At 36.8% G+C, this 20,579-nt stretch overlaps 1 protein-coding gene across 1 annotated transcript in view; it reads right to left on the reverse strand.

The window, feature by feature from the left end:
• Window positions 1-1,772: 1,772 nt before the first annotated feature.
• CWC27 (CWC27 spliceosome associated cyclophilin) overlaps window positions 1,773-20,579 on the reverse strand; it is a 95,773-nt gene continuing 76,966 nt past the window's right edge. Inside the window, exons 13-14 of the mRNA XM_053931629.1 lie at window positions 19,199-19,302; window positions 1,773-2,180 (exon numbers count right to left, since the gene is read on the reverse strand). Of these exons, the coding sequence (XP_053787604.1) occupies window positions 2,018-2,180; window positions 19,199-19,302 (267 nt within the window). The 3' untranslated portion in view covers window positions 1,773-2,017. The remainder of the gene's footprint in view (window positions 2,181-19,198; window positions 19,303-20,579) is intronic.

A 20,579-nucleotide genomic window follows, 5' to 3' on the forward strand; every position in this document is an offset into this window, starting at 1 on the left:
GAGGGAAAATAGGGGTACAGAGAACCAACCTAACTAACATTAATAAAATCCCTAACTAAACCAACCCAACCCACAACAAATGTCAACATAGTAACTCTCTTCTTCTTGTCAGGTTACCAGTCCTGTGCAAGGTCCAGACTTTTCAAACCTCTTCCAACTGGACAGAGTCCTAACCCTCAAGTTAAGTTTCCTTTTTGGGATTCTCTAGTGCTTAAAACTGGGAATCATCTAATACAGTTTATTCAGAGCTGATGCAGGTAGTCGGCAAAAATATTCAGCTAAGAAGGTGTTAGTCAACTTGTCCATTTATTGACTCATGCATCCTACTTTAGCTTGCAGGAAAAATACATAATTAGAACATTTTTTTATTCCAGGGGCAGTAACTGTCCTGGAATTGATTCTCAAGGTTCTTTTCAGATCTAGCCCTCACTTATCCCCATGTTCACCACCTTTTCCTCCCTCCCGTCTCCACCAGAATGGGGGTTTGATATGCTCATTTCCTGTAATGACTGATTTAAAATTTTCTCCACAAACAAAGCAATGAATACAGGTAACAGCATGAGACATTAGATGTTCTTCACTTTGCCAGCAGCAGCCCGACAGAAATGGCTTAATGATTAAAAACCTTTGCCTCACTTGTTTGTGAATGGCCATGTTGAGGAATGTAACCCTTCTTAACTTCTTTACACCATGGCACCTATAATTCACTCAGCCTAAGAGGAGCATAATGACAGCTTTGTACAGGATCTCACTTCACACCTCCTTATCTCAAAGGTTGCACTGTGCATTAAAGCAATAGTCTGTATTAATCTAACCTTTGATATTTGGGCCATATTAACCTACCAGTGCAGGTTTATGTATCTCACACCTCAAACCCTATCACAAAATTTGGTAGTGGCAGCTTGATAAGGACACCATACCTTACTGAACTTGTTCTAAAAACAACATCAGCAAAAACACTGCTCTGGTGTCATTTTTTAATGACCTTGGTCACTCTTCTTTAGCTATTGGCCATTTGGGTAATGCATGTTCCTGCTGGCACCAGAACTGCTGTAAAAAAGGAGCATTTAAAATTCCTGTTTATCTGTAAAAATATTAACATCCAGGGTTGTAAAATATAAGGAAAATTTGTAAACTAGAAGCTTGAGCTCAAATGAGTTCAATTTTAGATGACAGAATAATTGTTTAAAGCAGGCTTATGTTTTATGTTTTTATGTTTCCTTTTGTTTCTGTGCTGGGCTAATTAACAATCCAATCTTCATTACCTGCCACTTTACAGTGAAAATTCTAACAAAGGGATCTTTCTGGTATTGCAACAAATAGTTTAAGCAACCATTACAGCATATTCAGATTCTCTTTTTTTATTCATGTTCTATGGATAGTGAAATAACACATCTAAAATGCATTATTCCAGCTTTCCAAGATGGGATCTTTACTGGAATGTCTATTTCAAAAGAAGGAGGCAATAGCCAGACTCTGAAATTAAACTTTGCTGGTTTTAAGAAAGCTGTGACCATTCTAAAAAGTACTGCATCATCTTAATTCTGTGTCAGAGTGGTTCAGGCAGGCAAGGTTTACGTGTCTTTTAAAGAACAATGAAAATAATTAAAATTGTGCTTTCATAAAATCTTAAAAGCCTGCAGATGGCATTTCCATCTTCTAACCTGACACTCACTTAGACAAATTCCCATTCATTATGTTGAAAACTTTTTGAATACCTTATTTTGATTAAACAAAGATTTTGAGTACTGTAATTAAAACATGGACAAAAGTCAAGCCAGCTGTTTTATTAAATACATCATTCTAAAAACCTTTAGAGAGGTTGGATATGCAGTGAGAGCACTTGACCGCACAACTTAAGAAACAAATGATAACTCTGCTTCAAAACTGCACAACAGGTTCTTGAGAGATTCCTTGTCACACTTGTCCAGTGGTATTTTTAGGATCAGCTTACAAAAGAGCCAGTGCTTTATTGCAGTCACTTTCCAAGGCAGCTCTGGCTAACTTTACACTCCTTTTATCTCCTTTCTTTTTTTTCTCTCATTATCTTCTTGCTTTCTTCTCTTCTCCTCTTAGTTACAGGATTCCGTGGATCATAGATCTCAAAAGTGTCTTCATCCTGCATGCTTGCATCTTTCACCTTTCTGCTTCTGTCTTCAAACTGAAGCACATGTGACATCCTAAAAAAAAACCAAACAAAACCAACTCAGCAAAAGAATGGAAGCTATAATTTGTAATTATGAAAGATTTCTGATTTATTTTTGGTCATAGCAAAAAAGAACTGACCTGGATTTCTTTTGTCAGTGGTTTTTTCTTTTTTTTTTCTGTTTTTTTTTTTTTTTTTTTGGGGGGGGGGGGGTTTCTTTTTTTTTAAACTCTGTTTTCTTGTTTTTTTCTATTTAGTATATCTTCCAAAATGTATGGCAAATTTTTCCCAGGAACAGGGCGTGTTTCTCAAGTTTTCCTATTAGTCACTTTAGACACCTTTCACCAGGGTGGAGGGTTTTACCAAAGTGGGGAAGAGTTTACATGGAAAATGTTTGAAGTAGGTACGCAGAAGATCAAAAGGGGAATGCTTAATGTCCTGCTGCTCCACATTAACTTGGTTCAGATCATGCTTTGCAATTCTCAGAATACCAGACTAAGCAAATGCCTTGTTCAATTCAATGTTTTTCCTACTGTTCATTAGAAGCTTTCCCCCCATCAGATATTTCCTAATTTCAGCATATTTCCAGTAATCTGAAAACATCACTGTTACATAATGGAGAAGTGGCGCATGTGAACCTCAGGAGGTTCAACAAGGCCAAATACCACATCTCACACCTGGGCAACTGCTGATAACAACACAGGGTGTAAGAAGAAGGGATTGAAGCAGCTGTGCCAAGAGGAACTTACAGGTGGTGGTGGCTGAGAGGCTGGACATGACCCAGCCATGGCACTCACAGCCCAGAAAGCCACACGTGTCCTGGGCTGCATCCAGAGCAGTGTGGGCAGCAGGGCCAGGGAGGGGATTCTGCCCCTCTGCTCTGCTCTGCTCTGCTTTGCTGAGACCCCACCTGCAGTGCTGCATCAGCTCTGGGGTCCCAGCACAGGAAGGACATGGATCTGCTGGAGGGAGTCCAGAGGAGGCCACCGAGATGATCAGAGGGATGGAGTAGCACTCCTGTGAGGACAGGCTGAGAGTTGGGACTGTTCAGCCTGGAGACGAGAAGGCTCTCAGGAGATCTTACTGCGGTACACAACAGGACTTACTAGGACAGATGGTGACAGACACTTTAGCAGTGCCTGTTGTTACAGGACACAGGGTAAAGGTTTTAAACCAGAAGAGCACATATTCAGATGAGATAAGAAAGACCTTTTTTAAGACAAGGGTGGTGAAACACTTGAACTTGCCCAGAGATGTGGTAAATTATTTTTTCAGGGCCAACTCATGTATCTAGGTAAAAAACACACTTAACCTTTGGATTCTGTGTGATCAATTTCAAAAATGTCTTTGACTTCGATAGGACAACTTAAGAACTATACTGATCTAAATCTAACCATATCAATCTCTATAGCGTGTCTTTGTCAACAGTTTTTGTGACAGAAAATCCAGGAAAATGAGCAAGTTTCAAAAGGAAAGTTTTGTGGCCAATGAAGTACTGCTTGCAACATGTAAGATATCCTGAACTAAACAGTTTTCAAAGAGCTTTAGAGCACATCTGCATACATAAGGAAAGGGAGGGAGAACCAACTCAGTTACTGCAGATTACAATATAGTACTATTAAAGAAACCAGAAAAAAAATCAGAGGTATAGACCATATGTGATCTGCTTGAATGCTTTAGAAAATTCCTAAAAACAAAAATTGAGAATTTTCATCACAACTGATTCTTGACATATGTGTTTAATCAATACTTAAGGAGTTGTTTCCAGTGCAAGAACCTTAAGTAGTTTATAACTCTGTCCACACTACTAACACCCTAACTTGTTTTTTTTTTAGTCATCTCTACAATTCAGAATAACATAATGTACCATCAGAGTGACTCATGGTTGCATATTTGTAGTTTAATTATAAAAACATTGTCTCACAGTGGAGGGACTGAAGTAATTTATTTTAGCTAACATGCTTTCTGCATTTGTCATATTCTTCTCAATTTATTAAAGATGAGTACACATAGCAAATCCCTCTGTCCTAGTATGAATAAAGTACAGGCCTAAGAGATGGAGTAATTCCTTGGTGCATGGTTTTAAAGTGTGTTATAGGAGTGTAAGTAGAAGTAGTCACACTTAGTCCTTTCATCAACTCAGGTTTTCCAAGAATACTATAGCACAGGACACAATCTGCAGGATTCAACTAATAGGAATTAAAATTAAATACATCTCTAATTCTTGGGTCAGGCCATACAGTGCTCCAAGTACTTTGCAAATTAGATGCAGTAGATTCAGACTAAGCAATATTTACTTCTCCCCAAGAGCTGAAAGAAGTCATAGTCTCTGACTCAAGTCATAGTCTCTGACTCTTATTCATAACTTTCCACTAAGACATTCCCAGCTGTGATTAAAAATAAGCCAATATTAAGAAACTTTTTGATATTCCCAGAATCAATTTTAGATGCAGCATCTCAGAGGTAAAGCAAAATAAACACAGACTGCAGTGGAGATTTTAAGAAATATTTTTCTTCTGTGAACTTAAGCTTATTTTAGCAAGTCAGTCATCTTCCCAGGTAGACCTGTTCTGCATCTATATGAACAGTGAATCACAGTGAATACTGTTCTTCAAAAGAAATTATTTTTTTCTTTTTAAAGGAACATAGGAAGCATTTAATAATTATTTCTATATTAAGAATTTGAATTTAAATTAATCTTACTCAAGTTCCTCTAACTGAAGTTTGCCTTTGCATAATTTTCCAAGTGCAGAGTTGGGGCATAGTTCCACAAATACAAGTTTCATAAGACTTTTCATTGTTCAATTTATAGCTCTCTTCCCTTCTGCATGCTCCTGGGATCAGTGAGGAGCTGGCTGCCCAGTCATGTTTCTGCAGTCACTGTGCTGAAAGTAATAACTTCATCTCTGTGTCTCTAGTATTCAGAAACCCACTAATTTGTGCTTATCACTGATTGTTAACACCTCATTTTATGTAAGAGAGACATTCAATTTTAAAGTCTACTTTTCTTCAAAATTTAAAGGATGAGAGATAGTCAGTTCTACCAAGCAAAAGTCAAAAGAAAACAAATCCTTAATTTTGCAGCTTAGCTTTTCTGCTAAAAAGTTGTAAAATAAAATAGCTTGCCAAAACTGATTACTCTGGGTTTGAAATACCTAGTTGTGCAAGTCGTTGTTCTTCCTAAATAGAAGACACAATCACAAGATTTCTGTTACGATGTTCATCATCTTAACAGAAATGAGTGAGCAATCTTTGCAAAGATTTATTGCTGAAGAGGTTGATTTTTACCCTGACCAGATGACAGCATCCTAAAAGTTGACCATGGTACTATCCCATGTAATGGGGGAGAAGCTGCCCTGCATTTCTTTCCTTTCATGTTACTAAAGAACACTCAGTAGTTGGCTGTCTTCTGTATTCCAAAAATTGAATGTCTTGAAATGTTAGACAGAAATACACAAATTAATTTAAGACAGTTCAGAGACAGCACAGGATTTCAAAGGTACAATGATACTCTTGTGGCCTAGTGATATTCTCAAGTCAGCAAACAGATCAGGCTCTTTTGAACTACTCTAGTGAGATGGTACTTGTAAGAAAAGATGTGATATACTGTGATCCCTCTGCTTTTGAGATGTGTGAGCCATGCACTGGATCTGAACCATATGCCAGCTGCTGACAGGTGGTTGTCATGTTAAGTGTAGCATAAAGAGAAGCCCCTTGGTCCAACAGCTTTGGCCTTTCCAGAAACCCTTTTGGGAGGAATTGAAGTGGAAATCAGTGAACTGAATAATTTTGAATCTTGGTAAGAGTAAGGAAGCACTATGCTTTTGCTCTTTTGAAGCAGAAACCTCCAGGTACACTCATGCATCAGTGATTTTTATACTAAGTGAAATGAAAGGGCAAAGCTGTATTGCCTAAGACCACACCTGTTTTTCAAACTGATATAGCTGTTGTCTGCTACCACCTGCCTACTGCCCCCCTTGACTTTCCTTGCACAGGTAGCCCTAGAGAGCAAACCTCCTGGTGCCTGAAGGTAAACCTGGGACATTATCTTGCACTCAACTACATCAGCATTTTAAACAGGAAATCATGAACAAGTGTGAGCAAAATTACATCCTGCCAATTCTGTTGTAAGGTGGTAGCTTCTGGCAGAGCAGCAGTAAATTCTTAAGCAGTTTTAGGCAGGTGCCTGCACTTTGGATGTGGCTGCATGAAACATTGCAGTTGGTGCCATACTCCTTTTTACACTAAATGCATACAAAATAAATAAAGCAACTAATCATGTGGCTATAAAATGTACAGTATCATAATTTTGAACATTATGGCTGTGTTTTATGATAGTTATTGGTTCTTTCCATCAGGTTGCTTAAAAGGAATGCAGAAGGAATAAGTATCTGTGTCAAGAAATTCAGTTGTATTGTATCAGCTGTCTAAACAAATGGGACCAATATGAACCACAATTACTAGTAGTACCATTTGTTTCTGAGTAGAATATTCATTGCAAGTAACAGGCTTCCTATTTTCTCAATTTCACAAAGCATCCCATATTTAAAAAAAACAATGATAGGTACTCAAACACTACTGCTTTCTGTAAATTATATTCTACTTAATGCTAATTTTCCTTCAAATACAGTAAATATTGAAGTGTAAGCAAAAATCTTTAATGTAGGAAACATTCCAGCACTTTTCTTCCACCATCCACAAGATACCTAGGCAGTGGACAGAAAAGTAACTCAAATGAATAGATGAGAAAATAGATGAGAATCCACAGATCAAAGCAAAGGAGATGTCTCCAAGGAAAAAAATTAGGCTGTTCTGGAAGAATGAACTCACTGGCACTCTCTCCACTCCCAGCACAGTAGAGGGTGGCACAGGAAGAAGAGAGACATTTCAGAAACACTGAGACACAGTTAAGCTACTAAAAAAAAAAAAAAAAAAACAAAAAAAAAAAACAAAAAAACCCAACAAAAAAAAAACACCAAAAAAACTGAGGAAGGGAAAAGACTAAAAAAATATGAGAAACAAGGAGAGAAAGAGACTTATCAAAATGTAAATCAAGTAAGAAAATTGTCAAATGACAATCAAAAAGAAGTATAAATTTTGAATCAAGACAACAGAACAAGAGTATGAACAAGGCAAAAAGGATGTCAAGGCCATAAAACAAAGGGAATTTTGAAGGAGGAAATACATTACTAACATGTAATCTTTTTCCATTTTTTAAAAAAAATTGAATTGAGCTGCTACAAGTAAAATAAGGCTCTTGGATGAGGCTGCTGTCATTATTCTTTGCATAAGTGTGTCCAAGAGCTTGATAAATAATTTTGTAAACACAATGCAGCAGGAGAGAGGAAGTATGTTTGTGTCTCTAATGAAATCTGCAACTATCACTAAATGCTCTGTGTAATACAACTCTTGTAAGCAAATTTTGCAGCTTCTGTTTGCCCCATCTCAATATCCAGATTTGTTTTCCTTCTTGTGTAACATAAACATCATTTCTCTTTTCATGCAAAAGAGATTTGTAATCCAAGTTTCTCTCCCTTATCATTAAAAGAATATTAAAAGAAAAACAATTTTTTACCAAGTAATTGAAGTAGTTTTTAATTCTTACAGCAATGAGGGTTGATATCCTAAGTACCATGATAGACCATGTCTTTAATTATCATTGTTTCACACAGCCACTTCTGTCTCAAAAAAGATGTTTCAGAAAACAATTTCCTCATTAACTCATAGCACTGGAGCTGTGCTAAATTACCTACAAAAGCCTGTATCCCTTTGTAGCACCTGGTATTTAAACCTTACACTGTATCACACATTTCCACCATGCCTAGTTTGCCAAACCAGGTATGATTTCACTTTCACTAAATTAATAATCAGTGAACCATAGAAACACTGAAGTTGGGAAGGACCTTTTGGATCAAAAAATTTGACTGTTGATCCAGCACTGCTGAGCCCACTAAATCATGTCCTGAAGTGCCACATCTACATGCCTTTTAAATACCTCCAGGGATGGAGCCACTTCCCTGGGCAGCCTGTTCCTATGCCTGACAACCTTTGTGGTAAAGAAAATTTTCCCCAATATCCAATCTGAACCTCCCCAGTTTAAGGCTGCATGCTCTTGTCCCTATCGCTTTTTAACTGGGAGAAGAGACTGATTCACACAATACTTTCTAGTAATAATTTCTGGTCCTAGGTTTCTGCTGTGATGGTTACCACTAAGAGATTTCACTCTTTCTTTTTTTCAGTACTTGTTTTCATCATTCCACATTCCTTGTTTCTCTTTCCTCATCTCCCTTTCTAATGATGGGATATCTTGTACCTTTTTTAATGCTTTCATAACACCCTGTATTTTTCATGTTTATTGACTTGATATTTAAAAAGGGAAATAAAGTTTGCTATTCAGATTTAGCAAAATGCAAATAATTAGTTATTCCATGGAAGTTTTAAATGTTAAAAACATGCTTAGAAGAGTAGTGAGAAAATAGTTAAAAATACAGATAGGAACCATATTGCAGTCCACTTCAAATGTTAAGTATTCAGATAAAATACTTACTACTTCAAAATAATATTGTTTCAATCAATGTTAGTGATTTTGATACAGAAATGTAGATTTTACACAGAAATTTTGAATTTTACTATAGCTATAAACACCGCCCCACCCTGCACTCTCCTGAGTGCAAGACCTAGGAGAGTCTATTAGTTTACAATATTTCAGCTTTCAGGTGTTTGTGCTGATTTTAACTGGGGTAGAGTTAACTTCACAATGGCTGAAGTGGGGCTGTGTTTTGGATTTGTGCTGAACACAGGGTTGATGATACCATGATGTTTCTGTTATTGCTGAGCAGGGCTCACACAGAGTCAAGGCCTTTTCTGCTTCTTGTGCTGCCACACTGGTGAGAGGCCTGGGGGTGCCTGGGAGGTTGGGAGGACACACAGCCAGGACAGGTGACCCCAGCTGAGCAAAGGGATATTCCAGACAAGGTGGCATCAATCTCAGTATATAAAATGGGGGGAAGAAGGAACGGGAGATATTTGAAGCGATGATGTCTGTCTTCCAAAGTCATGCAGGGTGGGGCCCTGCTGTCCTGGAGATAGCGGGACACCTGCCTGCCCAAGGGAAGCAGGGAATTAATTGTTGCATCACTCTGCTTGAGTGTGGGGCTTTTGCTTTCCCTATTAAACTGTGTATATCTCAACCCTGAAAAACTCAAAATGAGTTTTTCAATAAGTATTTTTTCAAAATGAGTTTTTCAGGTTTTACTCTTCCGATTCACCCTTCTGGTGGGGCAGTGAACGAGCAGCTGCCTGGGGCTTAGCTGATGGCTGCGTTAAACCATGACAACAATGGAGGTATTACCGCTGCTCTTGCACAAAGCAAAAATGTCCCCAGTGCTAAGTAAGTAAAACTGATGAAAACACACTTTAAAAATATTATACGAAGTCAGTCTGCACACTTCTGGTAACTTTAACTAGCCCTTTGAATTTGTATATAACAGTTACTGGAGGACTGAAAATTGACTTAACCTCTTCAGAATAATCAAGTTTTGGGTCCTCCACAGACCCAAATTATTATTATTATTATTATTATTATTATTATTATTATTATTATTATTATTATTATTATTATTATTATTATTATTATTATTATTATCTCTTTGTGTTGGCCTATAGCATAAAATTATGAGAACAGAACTTCTGCAGATATTTCTAAAATAATACTTTCTGAGATAGTTTATTTGAACTGTAATGTGCTTGGTTTTATCACAAAATAATCACTGCCAAAATCAGAAAAAGAAACAAATAGCTTCACTAACCCTGGGACCTCCAGCTTAAAAAGAACCCCAAAGATACCAGTTTGTGCAAAGCTAACAACAAAGTAACCTAATCTTGGTGAAGACTAATATAGTATTGTATCCTTGGATTGTTCAAGATAGTACTAAAAATCTTTTTCTCTTGAAAGAACATTTAACTCTAGGTAACATTCTAAGAGAAGGGGAAATCACCTTAAGTATGAAAAAGCTCACCTTATTCGTAATAATCTGCGGGAAAATGTGATGACTTCTCATAATACCAGGAGAACTATGTTAAACTACGATGACTTACTTTTTCAGGCAATAAGTATTTTTCTGAATAAAATTCAGTTATCTTGAGTTATCCTATTGTACCTTGATATTGCTTCTGTCCTATAACAATTAATATGTATAGTATATTTTCACTACATCCTTGACCCCTTCACAAAAATGTTAAGTAGTTTGATGCAAGAAGATGGATGCTTTAAATAAATAACTGCTCCTGGTAGAGTAGACTGGTATGGAAGACTAAAATGCAAATTCCAGACATTGCTCTGGACAGCACTCTAGTACAGAAAAGCTCTACACAGCATTTACTACAAGGACATGGGAGTCACCCATACCGGAACAGACTAGTGATCTATCCATTCTAGCATCGGGTCTCTGGCAATAGCTTGCACAAGATCTGATACTCTGAAGTGAGTCAGCAAATCACCACCCCAAGTTAACACAAGCAGTCAGGCATTATTATACCAACACAGCACAGAGTTGGAGTGAAAAGAAAGGAGAGGAGAGTATTTCTAGCACAAAAATACTCATATTTTCAAAACATTCAGATTTCTCTGGACACTCTCCCTTTCCTTTTGCCCTTCCCCCTCTCATTCTGAATATAACAAAATCCTTACTTCTTAAATTTGTCATTCAATGCGATGAAGCTGGGGGGCTTGAAAAGGTGTGTAAATATACAGGAAGCTTAAGCCAGGCAAATAAAGATTTAAAAGATTATTTCTTCATTCTTCACTAGATTTTCTGGCAATAAAAAAGGTCAGATTTCCAGACAGTAAATCTAACACCAGATATCCCTTGACTGAAGCATGGATCATCTCTGAATTTAAGTCAAACAGTAGTCAAAATTCAGATGCCTAGTCCAAATAAGGTAAGACGCAGAGGAATTAGCAAAATATAAGCAAGCAAAAAGCCCCATTTTAAATGCTCTGAGTTTCTCAGACATGCTGAACAGCTAGAGGCAATCAATATACAATGTCAGCAGAAGAACGATTTGTTAATTTGAATTACTGACTGAAGCAGTGGGGTAGGGAGTGGCATTTACAGATCAAGCAAGGTCTGACCATATTCTTGCAGTACCAGGGTGAAGGTGGAGACAAAACTGAAGGAAAAAAGAAAGATTTACAGCAGAAGGGTTTTTTTTTTTTCCTTTAAAGGTTAGTGGCAGTACTAAAACCCAAACAAATGCTTATTTTTTGCCAAATAGAAAAGAAACCTCTCTTTCCAATGTGTTTCTAATACAGACCTCTGGCATTCCTTTATCCTTTGTAACAATCAAGTAAGTATTTTGTCAACTTTTAAAAAATGTAGTTGAGTAAATCAATGGCCTTAGTAGGAGAGACCTAATATAGAGCCAGTTTTTCCAGACTAGTGAAGGAACGTTGGCTCAAGTCTGGATGGGAGGAAGGGAGCAAACATGGCTTTAATCCATCTTTGTGCCTCACTGGCATAAATTACAGCAGCACTTTTTCTGTCATTCCCCAAGCTAGCATCAACATGTAAAACAGACTGCAGCTTAGTTTTCAGGGGTTTACTGTGTTTGTCACAGTTAAGCTTCTGCATCTGAAGCTGCAAAGACTGGTCCTAATCTTGAGGAAGCCATATTTCATAACCCTAAATTTGAGGTTTGTTAGGAAAGAAAAATCTGCATTTTAAAAAATGTATATAAAACAATGTTTGTGAAAGAAATATAGCCAATATTTTTAGGTGTCTATCCTGAAGAACTTCACCCTGCAAGTTTCAATAGTATATGCTGCAGTAAATAGGAAATCCTGGAAATAAAATGGAACACATTATCAAATGTATATGGATTAAATACTAACAGTGTGCATTGTGATTTAGTTCTTAACAGAAATTAAATATTATAATATAAAAACAGTCTGGCTAACTTCAGCATTTACCTGATTCTAAAACTGCTATTTCAATTAAAAAATACCCAAGCCCAAAACAATTATAGCCTATACTCTACAACAGACATTGGGAAGTGATGTCTTGATACTGTTTTAAGACCCAAATCATCCTCTGTTACAAAATCTTTTACTGTGAGAATACAAGGTAAGTAAAATATTTTGTTTTTCCACTCCTAATTGTGCCATATTTTTCATGAAAACAATTGTAACTATTCTGAAAGGAAACTTCCTTGTAGTATGAACAAAAACATTTCTTAAAGAAGCTAGAGGGCATACCTATTGATGCTGGATAGAGAATACCTTCATTTAATATACAGATTTATTTTCTGTTTGTTCTAGACTAAAATGAAACAATCTCTACAAACTCAGCAAAAAATCGTACACTCAAATTGCAATTATTGTCCTGGCAAAAATAACTCAGCATTTGAGCCCAATGTTCACACAATATTTAAGTGGCCTCAGTGACAGTTTTTTGAAATTCAGAATTTGGAACAGATTACAGTATCTGACTTATATAAGCCAGGCTGCACTTTAAATGATTAGCACTGAACTTCTGTGAGTTTTTTGTCCACAGAACCAATAAATTAATAAAACCAGACCGATTCCCTTCAATTTCTGCTAAAATCAGGTGATCTGATCTACGTAAAGCATCACTGTGCAGATCAAGATATTTTATAACCAAGAAGAAGATATGTTTAAAAGCTTTCTAAGACATATGAGATTTTAAACAGTGTCTTTAAAGTACGCATGTCATTACATTCATTTGAATTGGTTTTAATCCTCATTATCTTACATGAGGTTTTTTACAAATAACTTATAGGACAATAGTTTCAACAACACTAGTAATTACACAACATGGATATTAAACCATCTATTATGCAAGACATGAAATACCTTTCTGTTTAAAATAGAAGACTTTGACTGTCACACAGTTTTCACAACAAACTTTTGTGCAAATTGGAAGGGATTCTCAGGTACTGACTTTTAATTTTGATTTTAAAAAGTTAACTTTTCCTATACCTCAAATTAACCAACATTTAGAATAGTTTAGACTCAACAAAGGTAAGTAACCAGAAGAATTTTAGACAGAAAAACCATGTGAAAAACTACCACCTCATTCCAAATTCCCATTTTGCTCATTTTTTCTTGTCCCACAGTATAACTGAAAGCTGAATGGATTTATGTTATTTCAAATAAAAAGAAAGACCAAGTTTCAGAGTCTAGACATACTTCCAAAAAAACTTAAGTGACTTATTTACATTTGTTGCTTAGTTACAGCTGTGACAGCACTCCACAGGGAAAGGAAAAGCTGATCTCTTCTAAAGATTAAGAAGCTTTATGTTTCACATATAACACCTTACATTCCACCCAGGTAACATTGCAGTGCTTCAGTTATGAAGCACTGGTGTCACATGCTATTAATTAAATTAACTATGTAGCATGCTGGCAGTCTCAGTCAAACTCTGAAAGGCTGCAGAGTGCATTACTGAGAGCAGATAAAGGCCAGTGATGAGATCTGAATCCTGAGGAAGAAATCCTAAACTTCTAGCCAGGTGCAGAATGAAGGAAAAATTACTGGGCTTCACTGTAACATAATCTCTAAAATCAACTGGGGGTCTACTTGCAGCCCTGACTTGTGAACTGATGGGATTAATAACAGACCAAATCCTTCTACCGAGGATGATACAGATTTTGGCTGATTCCCTGGTGGCAGCAATTTTAATGTACTTCACATAATCATATCCATCTGGTAAAGAACAACTTTCACATGTTAATATTTCAGTTTCTACACTGAATATTGAAGGTCCAACAGAATGAATCTGGCATCTTCCATGAAGTCAAAACTGAAGAACAATGTAAAACCGTATTTATCAGAACCCAGATTACCAGCATGGAAATAGTTTTCAAGCAGGAACAGAATACTGCCTCAATGCAATGTTTTTATTATAGAATCATAGAATGATGTGGGTTGAAAGGGACCTTTAAAGATCACCCAATCCAACCCCACTGCCACTGGTCATCTGCCACCTCTCTGGGCAACCTGTTCTAGTGCCTCTACCCTCTGAGTAAAGAATTTCTCCCTAGTATCTAATTTAAATCTCTCAATTTAAAATCATCACCCCTCAACCTGTTCCTACCTACTCAAGCAAAAAGTCACTCTCCTTCTTTCTTTTAATCACCCTTTAATTACTGAAATATCTATCACAATAAGGTCTCTCCAGAGCCTTCTCTTACCTAGCCTGAACAACCCCAGCTCTCTCAGCCTTTTCTCACAGGAGAGATATTCCAGGTATCATTTTTGTGTTCCTTCTCTGGACCAGCTCAAAAGAGTCCCTGTCCTTCCTGTGCTGTGACTCCAGAGCTGATGCAGCACTGCAGGTGGGGTCTCAGCAGAGCAGAGCAGAGGGGCAGAATCCCCTCCCTCCCCTGCTGCCCACACTGCTCTGGATGCAGCCAAGGACATGTGTGGCTTTCTGGGCTGTGAGTGCCATGGCTGGGTCATGTCCAGCCTCTCATCCCCCAGCACCCCCAAGTCCTTCTGGGCAGGGCTGTTCCCAGTCTGTGCTCTTATCTGTGCCAGATGCATCACATTGGCCTTGTTGAACTTTATGAGGTTCACATGCACCTGCTTCTCAAGTTTGTCCTGGTGCCCTCGGATGGCATCCCATCTTTCTGTAGTGTCACCTGCACTGCTCAGCTTCCTGTCACTGCAAATGTACTGAGGGTGCACTCAGTCCCACTGCCTCTGACACAGATGAAGACACTGAAGAGCATCAGTCCCAAGAAGTGGATGAATGGAAATGTCTTTTCAATCAAACCAAAAAATAACCCGTCATGATTTCCTAACCTATGTGTCTTCCACATCTTATAAAATTCTGTAAACTTGACTGGTTTTATGTGCAATGTATGGTATTTTGGTGGTATGGAGTGATGATAATTTTGATTTTTCAGTTACTTGACAAGGACAATTAAGTTTTAAGTTCAAAAATTGTACTGAAGTTGATTCCTGAACTTTTTGTGCATTTTGTCTGTGAGACTGTATAAATAATGGAGATCCTACATAGATATATGCTAAATTGACTTGGCAACCAGGTGAGTTTTCAAAAAGCAATGTGGTGGCTTCCTTACCACAGAAAATTCCAACAACTCAAAAGTTGTCATAGCACTAGATATACTTCAGTATGCCAGTATATCTTGTAGTTTCAGGAAGCCTCCACTCGTTTTAAAAGATTAGAGGGAGAAGAGTGTAAGTCCAGATTTTGGTTAAGGACATGACGTATATTTTTATAGCAGAGAATCTGTTTCTTCCACAAAAAGCAATATTCCATATAGGAAAGTGTAGATATATTTCACAAGCATGTAAGGTTCCTAAAAATTCAGCTGAAGAGCCCTGTTTTTAGGAGTAGACAGCCATGGTTTAATGTCAAAGTGAACAGCTTAATGTGGTAGTGGTTAGTTAGTTCATTTCCACTTATGACTATACTGGAGAAGAATATAATTACAGAACACATGTATAGTATGAAGTTTTGAATGTTTATTGGAGTAGCCAGAATTCACGTGATTTTGGCAAACAGAAGTAGCAGTACGAAAAATGGGATACAATTTTAAAAGTGCAATGGCTAAATTCCAGTAAGAGTGATCAACAGTATGGGTACAGGACAGAACTAAGTTAGGCAACCATTCAATAGGAAAGGATTTGTGGCTTAGAAAGGAATGGAAACCAGGTATGAAAAAAACAGCAACAAAAAAAAGTAATCCTTCCACTCAACACAGACAGACTTAGCTGAGTGCTGTATCTAGTCTCGTATTTCACATTTTGAAAGATGCACTTGGAACTCTCAGAATTACTTGATCGAAGGGTGTTCTACAGTACTAAGTATCACTCTTGCCCTATTTGAAGAGGAATATTTTGCACAGATTAACTGAAACAATTTTTGAATGTACTTGACTGCATCAGAAGTTTTTTATCCCATTGCTGAATTCTATGAAAAATATTTTGTCATGTTCACAGGATCTGCATCATTAGTTTCATTATCTGCAGTTGCTGTAACACCTTCTGGAATGAAATCTGTATTTGACTACAGTTGCAACTATTTGTTATTATCATCAGAACCTGAAGTGTCACTACTATCTGCATGGGTATCACATGCATGCAACTATATGTGTTACAGTAAGTCCTACACAAGATGAGTAGCAGCAGTGCTCTGAGTAAGGGTAGCCTGTGCAGTATTTTCTCTTTCAAATTCAGGTCTATCAAGTAATCCAAGTGGCAAGTATCAAGAAGATTCCAGCTGGGTCTTCTGTTGTGACATATTTGGTTTTCATAATATTAGCCTGCAAGCAAATGATACCTCACTGCCACTGTGATTGATCTCACCTACATTTTTGGGAAAAGTCTTCTTGGTTAAGATTCTAAGCCAAGAATGTAACTGAGTTCTGCTAAATAATCTCTACCTACCTCTGCAGCACTCTACACAACCTTAAAGAAAAAAGAATATAGTAATGCATCGGAGTCCTCCTTATTTGGATTGTAAGCAAATAAAGAACAACTAGTGATCAAATAGTACTGAGGACATCTAACAAATCATTAAGAGGAAAGCACAAGCACTAGTTGTCAACATGAAGCCACAAGGAAAATAATGGCTGGAAGAACACAGATCAAGAATGTCTTTCTAAGGAACCCAAATAATGTAAAATTGTGTCCACTTACTTATTGTCAGACATTTTTATTCTTTGACCCCTTCTTTGAGAAGATACCATGTTTATTATGATATTTTTGAATTCTGTACGGGAAATTGGATTTTGATTGCTGCAGACAAATATACATAATCATTCTTACAGGCCAGTAGAGGTTGCAATAAAATGTCTCAGCAAAGATTCTGATATCCCACATTAAAACTTAGTCTTACGCACTTCTCTTTAGCACTCCTCACAACATTTCTTCAGATGTGTTCTTAGACAGTAAAGTCTGGTAATAATTACCAAACACCATACACACTGTTTACAATAGAGTCATATTTCTTCCTTTTTTATTGCATAAAAAGTAGAATGCTGCTGAAAAGTGCCCAAACGTCTGCTATGTGCCATGCCAATACAGCAGCTCAGCCAAATATGCAGAGAGAAGTTTGCCAAACAAAAGAAAACATAACAAATTGGTAATGGTCTCTATCTTGACAGAGAATGAAAATTATACCTCAATGTGTGGCCACTCATGGACACATAAAAATGTCTCAGAAGCAATCATTTTACCTCAGATAACACATCCTGACAGTAGAGCAAAGCATACTGGTAGGTTTTCCCTTCCCATAAAAAGAACAACCATGAACTACAAAATGTCTGGAGGAATAACATTGTTTGTGTGTATATGTATATATGAATATGCCATACATTAATTGTATTTCATAAAAATCAAATAAAATAAGTTATTGTCTTTTGAGAAGTAGATTCAAATGAAGAAAGAATTTTAGAATGTAAAGTCATTATAGTTATCTCAAATATTCCTATACAACAAAGGTACTGAAAATGTAAACACTTAATCCAAAATATGCTATTTAACTTTCTGAGTGCTTCACACAATAATTAATAGCTTTCAGAAGACTTCATTGCTTTGTTAACATTGTTTATAGCCAAATTGTTTAACATACATTTTACAATTTAGTTGGCCTCAAAGTAAATTATTTGAAAACAGACTGCCTCATCTGTCTGTAAAGTTAACATGAACACTTACTGAACTGCAAAATTAATGATATTAATTATTATTCTATTATGTAGTTTCATATTAAGTACTTGTTTTAATGCAATTCTGAATGTAGTATTGTTTTCTAAACAAAAATACAACTTCATAACCTGAAATTACAACACTTAATTCAGTAAGAATTACAGTGGATATTCAGATAGAAATAGGAATGATGTTTGAACTCTATAAAAGTATTTAAAAGACTGGTTGCATTACTGTGACAAGAAAATATTTGACATGAAGATGAAGTTCATAAAACGTTCATAAAAAGATCAGATAAAGGAATCTTATAGTGGACATAGGAGGTTTAGACCAGATATTTGGAAGTATTTCTTTACCAAGAGGGTGGTCAAACATTGGACCAGGCTTCCTAGAGAGGAGGTCAATGCCCCCAGCCTGTCAGGGTTCAAGAGGCATTTGGACAATGCTGTTAACAACATAACTTTTGGCATGCCCTGAAGCTGTCAGGCAGTTGGACAGGATGATTGTTGTAGGTCCCTTCCAAATGAAATAGTTGCTGTATAATTCTTGGAGGACTTAGAAGCACTTTGGTAGCTCAGAAGGATCTCAAAATATCAGTGAAATCCAAGGATCTAGGAATTTATATTGTATGTTATCTCTCATTCTCAAAGAGCCTGAGGTAGGAAAAGATGTAATGAAGGAAGAAAACACTGTTTGAAGAAGCAATAAAATAATTTTAAGTCCTCTTATATACAGAAATATGGTTATCTCGGAACATTTGTAAGAACTTTGTAAAGTTTCTATTTTATTGGTAATTTTGCTGTAGCTCCAATGCCTTATGTACACAACTATGAAAAAAACTGCAGGCAGAGACAGCCTATTTTGTTGGACCAGCCTAGGGTTTCAAGATCACACTTCAAATTATATTGATTTTTATCCCCTTGATTACCTAAGGTGGGTAGTTTGCATGAAAGATGAATATAAGACAACAGGGGTACACACTGATTCTGTCTGGGTGGCATTAAGGCAGTAACTTCTGCAGTTCTTTATCAACTTCAGTAGTACCCCACTGCCTTGGGGTCACCCTACACTTCAGATGAGTTGGACTATCTTCATCTCATCCATCATTTAAAAATACTTACTACGCTCAACACAATTTTAGAAGGATTTAAAACTACAATACACTAAATGTCATCTATCTCATGACTTATTTTTCAGAGTACGAAACCAGTCCCTTTTAGCTGACATCTAATGAAGCAGCTGCCTTCAAATTTGGCGTTTTCTGCTACTCAAATTTATGCTTACCAGTGCGACTATGTTAGCACAGCAGGATTTGTATTGGTAAACACAGAAATCCAAAGGGAAAAAAACTCACCATCCTTCATCATTATCTACGTCAGGTTCTGAAACCTCATTTTCAGGAGTTTCTTCAATTGCCTGGGTTAACTTTGTTTTAAATCGGTCTAACAAAGCCAGTGTCTGAAATTAAACACATGGTTTTAGAGAAATTGTGTATTTATACACACCAACAGGCATATACAACATTTTTATTATTTTGGGAAAAAGCACAATGAGAATGATGTTTTATATGAATTTGGAAGAAACACTTTAGAGAGGCAAGCGAGAAAGCAAGAGGCAATGGTGGGTGTGAGAGTGAGACTGCATGGAGAGCGCTGTTGGAGTGAGTAGGCAGGCAATGCTAAAGCAACCAGAGGAAGCAGGGAGGGGCCTGTCAGGTGTGAAAAAGCACTTCTCTCACTATCTAGTGAAATAAGAAGGAATATTTAAGGAAAAAATACTTGTAGCTACCTACAGAATAAAACAGCTGATTAAATAACTGTGCTGACAATGATTTGGACATGCTACTCTCCTCTTTTAAAGTAATCCACTGTATCAATTACAAACCATTCAAGCCTTGAAGACCCAGCTTATCTGATATTTATATACATTATGTTGGTGATCTTTTAAATTATGTGTGGACATTGAGAAAAATCAAAGTTTTTGTCTAAATAAAAGGAAACAGCTTAACTAATTCTGCAGATACAGGTTCTTAAGCTGCACACATAAAGCTCATACTCATTTAAATCTCTCTTTTATCCTCAAATGAACATTGCCTGATCTTTCAGGGACAATGAAGTCACCAAATCTCAGATGACACCTGAAGATCACACCACAGTTCTTGTTTCTGATCATCTCAAATGGGAGTTGATTATACAAAAGTCATATGTCTGAACCTTGTGATGGTAGAGGGGGGCTCTTCAAAAAAAAGCGAAGAGTATATGAATAATTTGCACAGCCTACAGATTTTTTTTTTTTGCTGATATTTGAGACATTCCTGCAAATGAAAGCATCAGGGAGTAAGTGCCTAACTGAATTTATGTGGCAGGCTGCATTTGATTTGTAGGTGATAGGTTGGCAACCTGTGTTGTAAAACACCTCTGTATGGCTGTGTAGTTTTGTTTGGTCAAGTTTTTCAAATTTAAAAGAATAAAAACTAAACAAGAATAGAAAACAGAAATAGGAAATACCAGAAGTGTGCACTGGAATCAAATTTCCTTCTGGGAGCAATCTTAACTTGAGGACTTTCCTGGCTTTTGAATTCTTTCAAAAACATATTTTAGCAGTGCCAAGGGCATATTTTGGAGGACTTTTTTTGCATTAACTTTCTTTATTTTCTGTCTAATCTTCTGTTTAACGTGAGAGAGAGGAAAGTTTTGAGGACATTTGGGCCTGCAAATCATTCTAGTTCTATAGCT

The sequence above is a fragment of the Vidua chalybeata genome, chromosome Z (assembly GCF_026979565.1).
Source record: "Vidua chalybeata isolate OUT-0048 chromosome Z, bVidCha1 merged haplotype, whole genome shotgun sequence".
Classification (NCBI taxonomy): domain Eukaryota; kingdom Metazoa; phylum Chordata; class Aves; order Passeriformes; family Viduidae; genus Vidua; species Vidua chalybeata.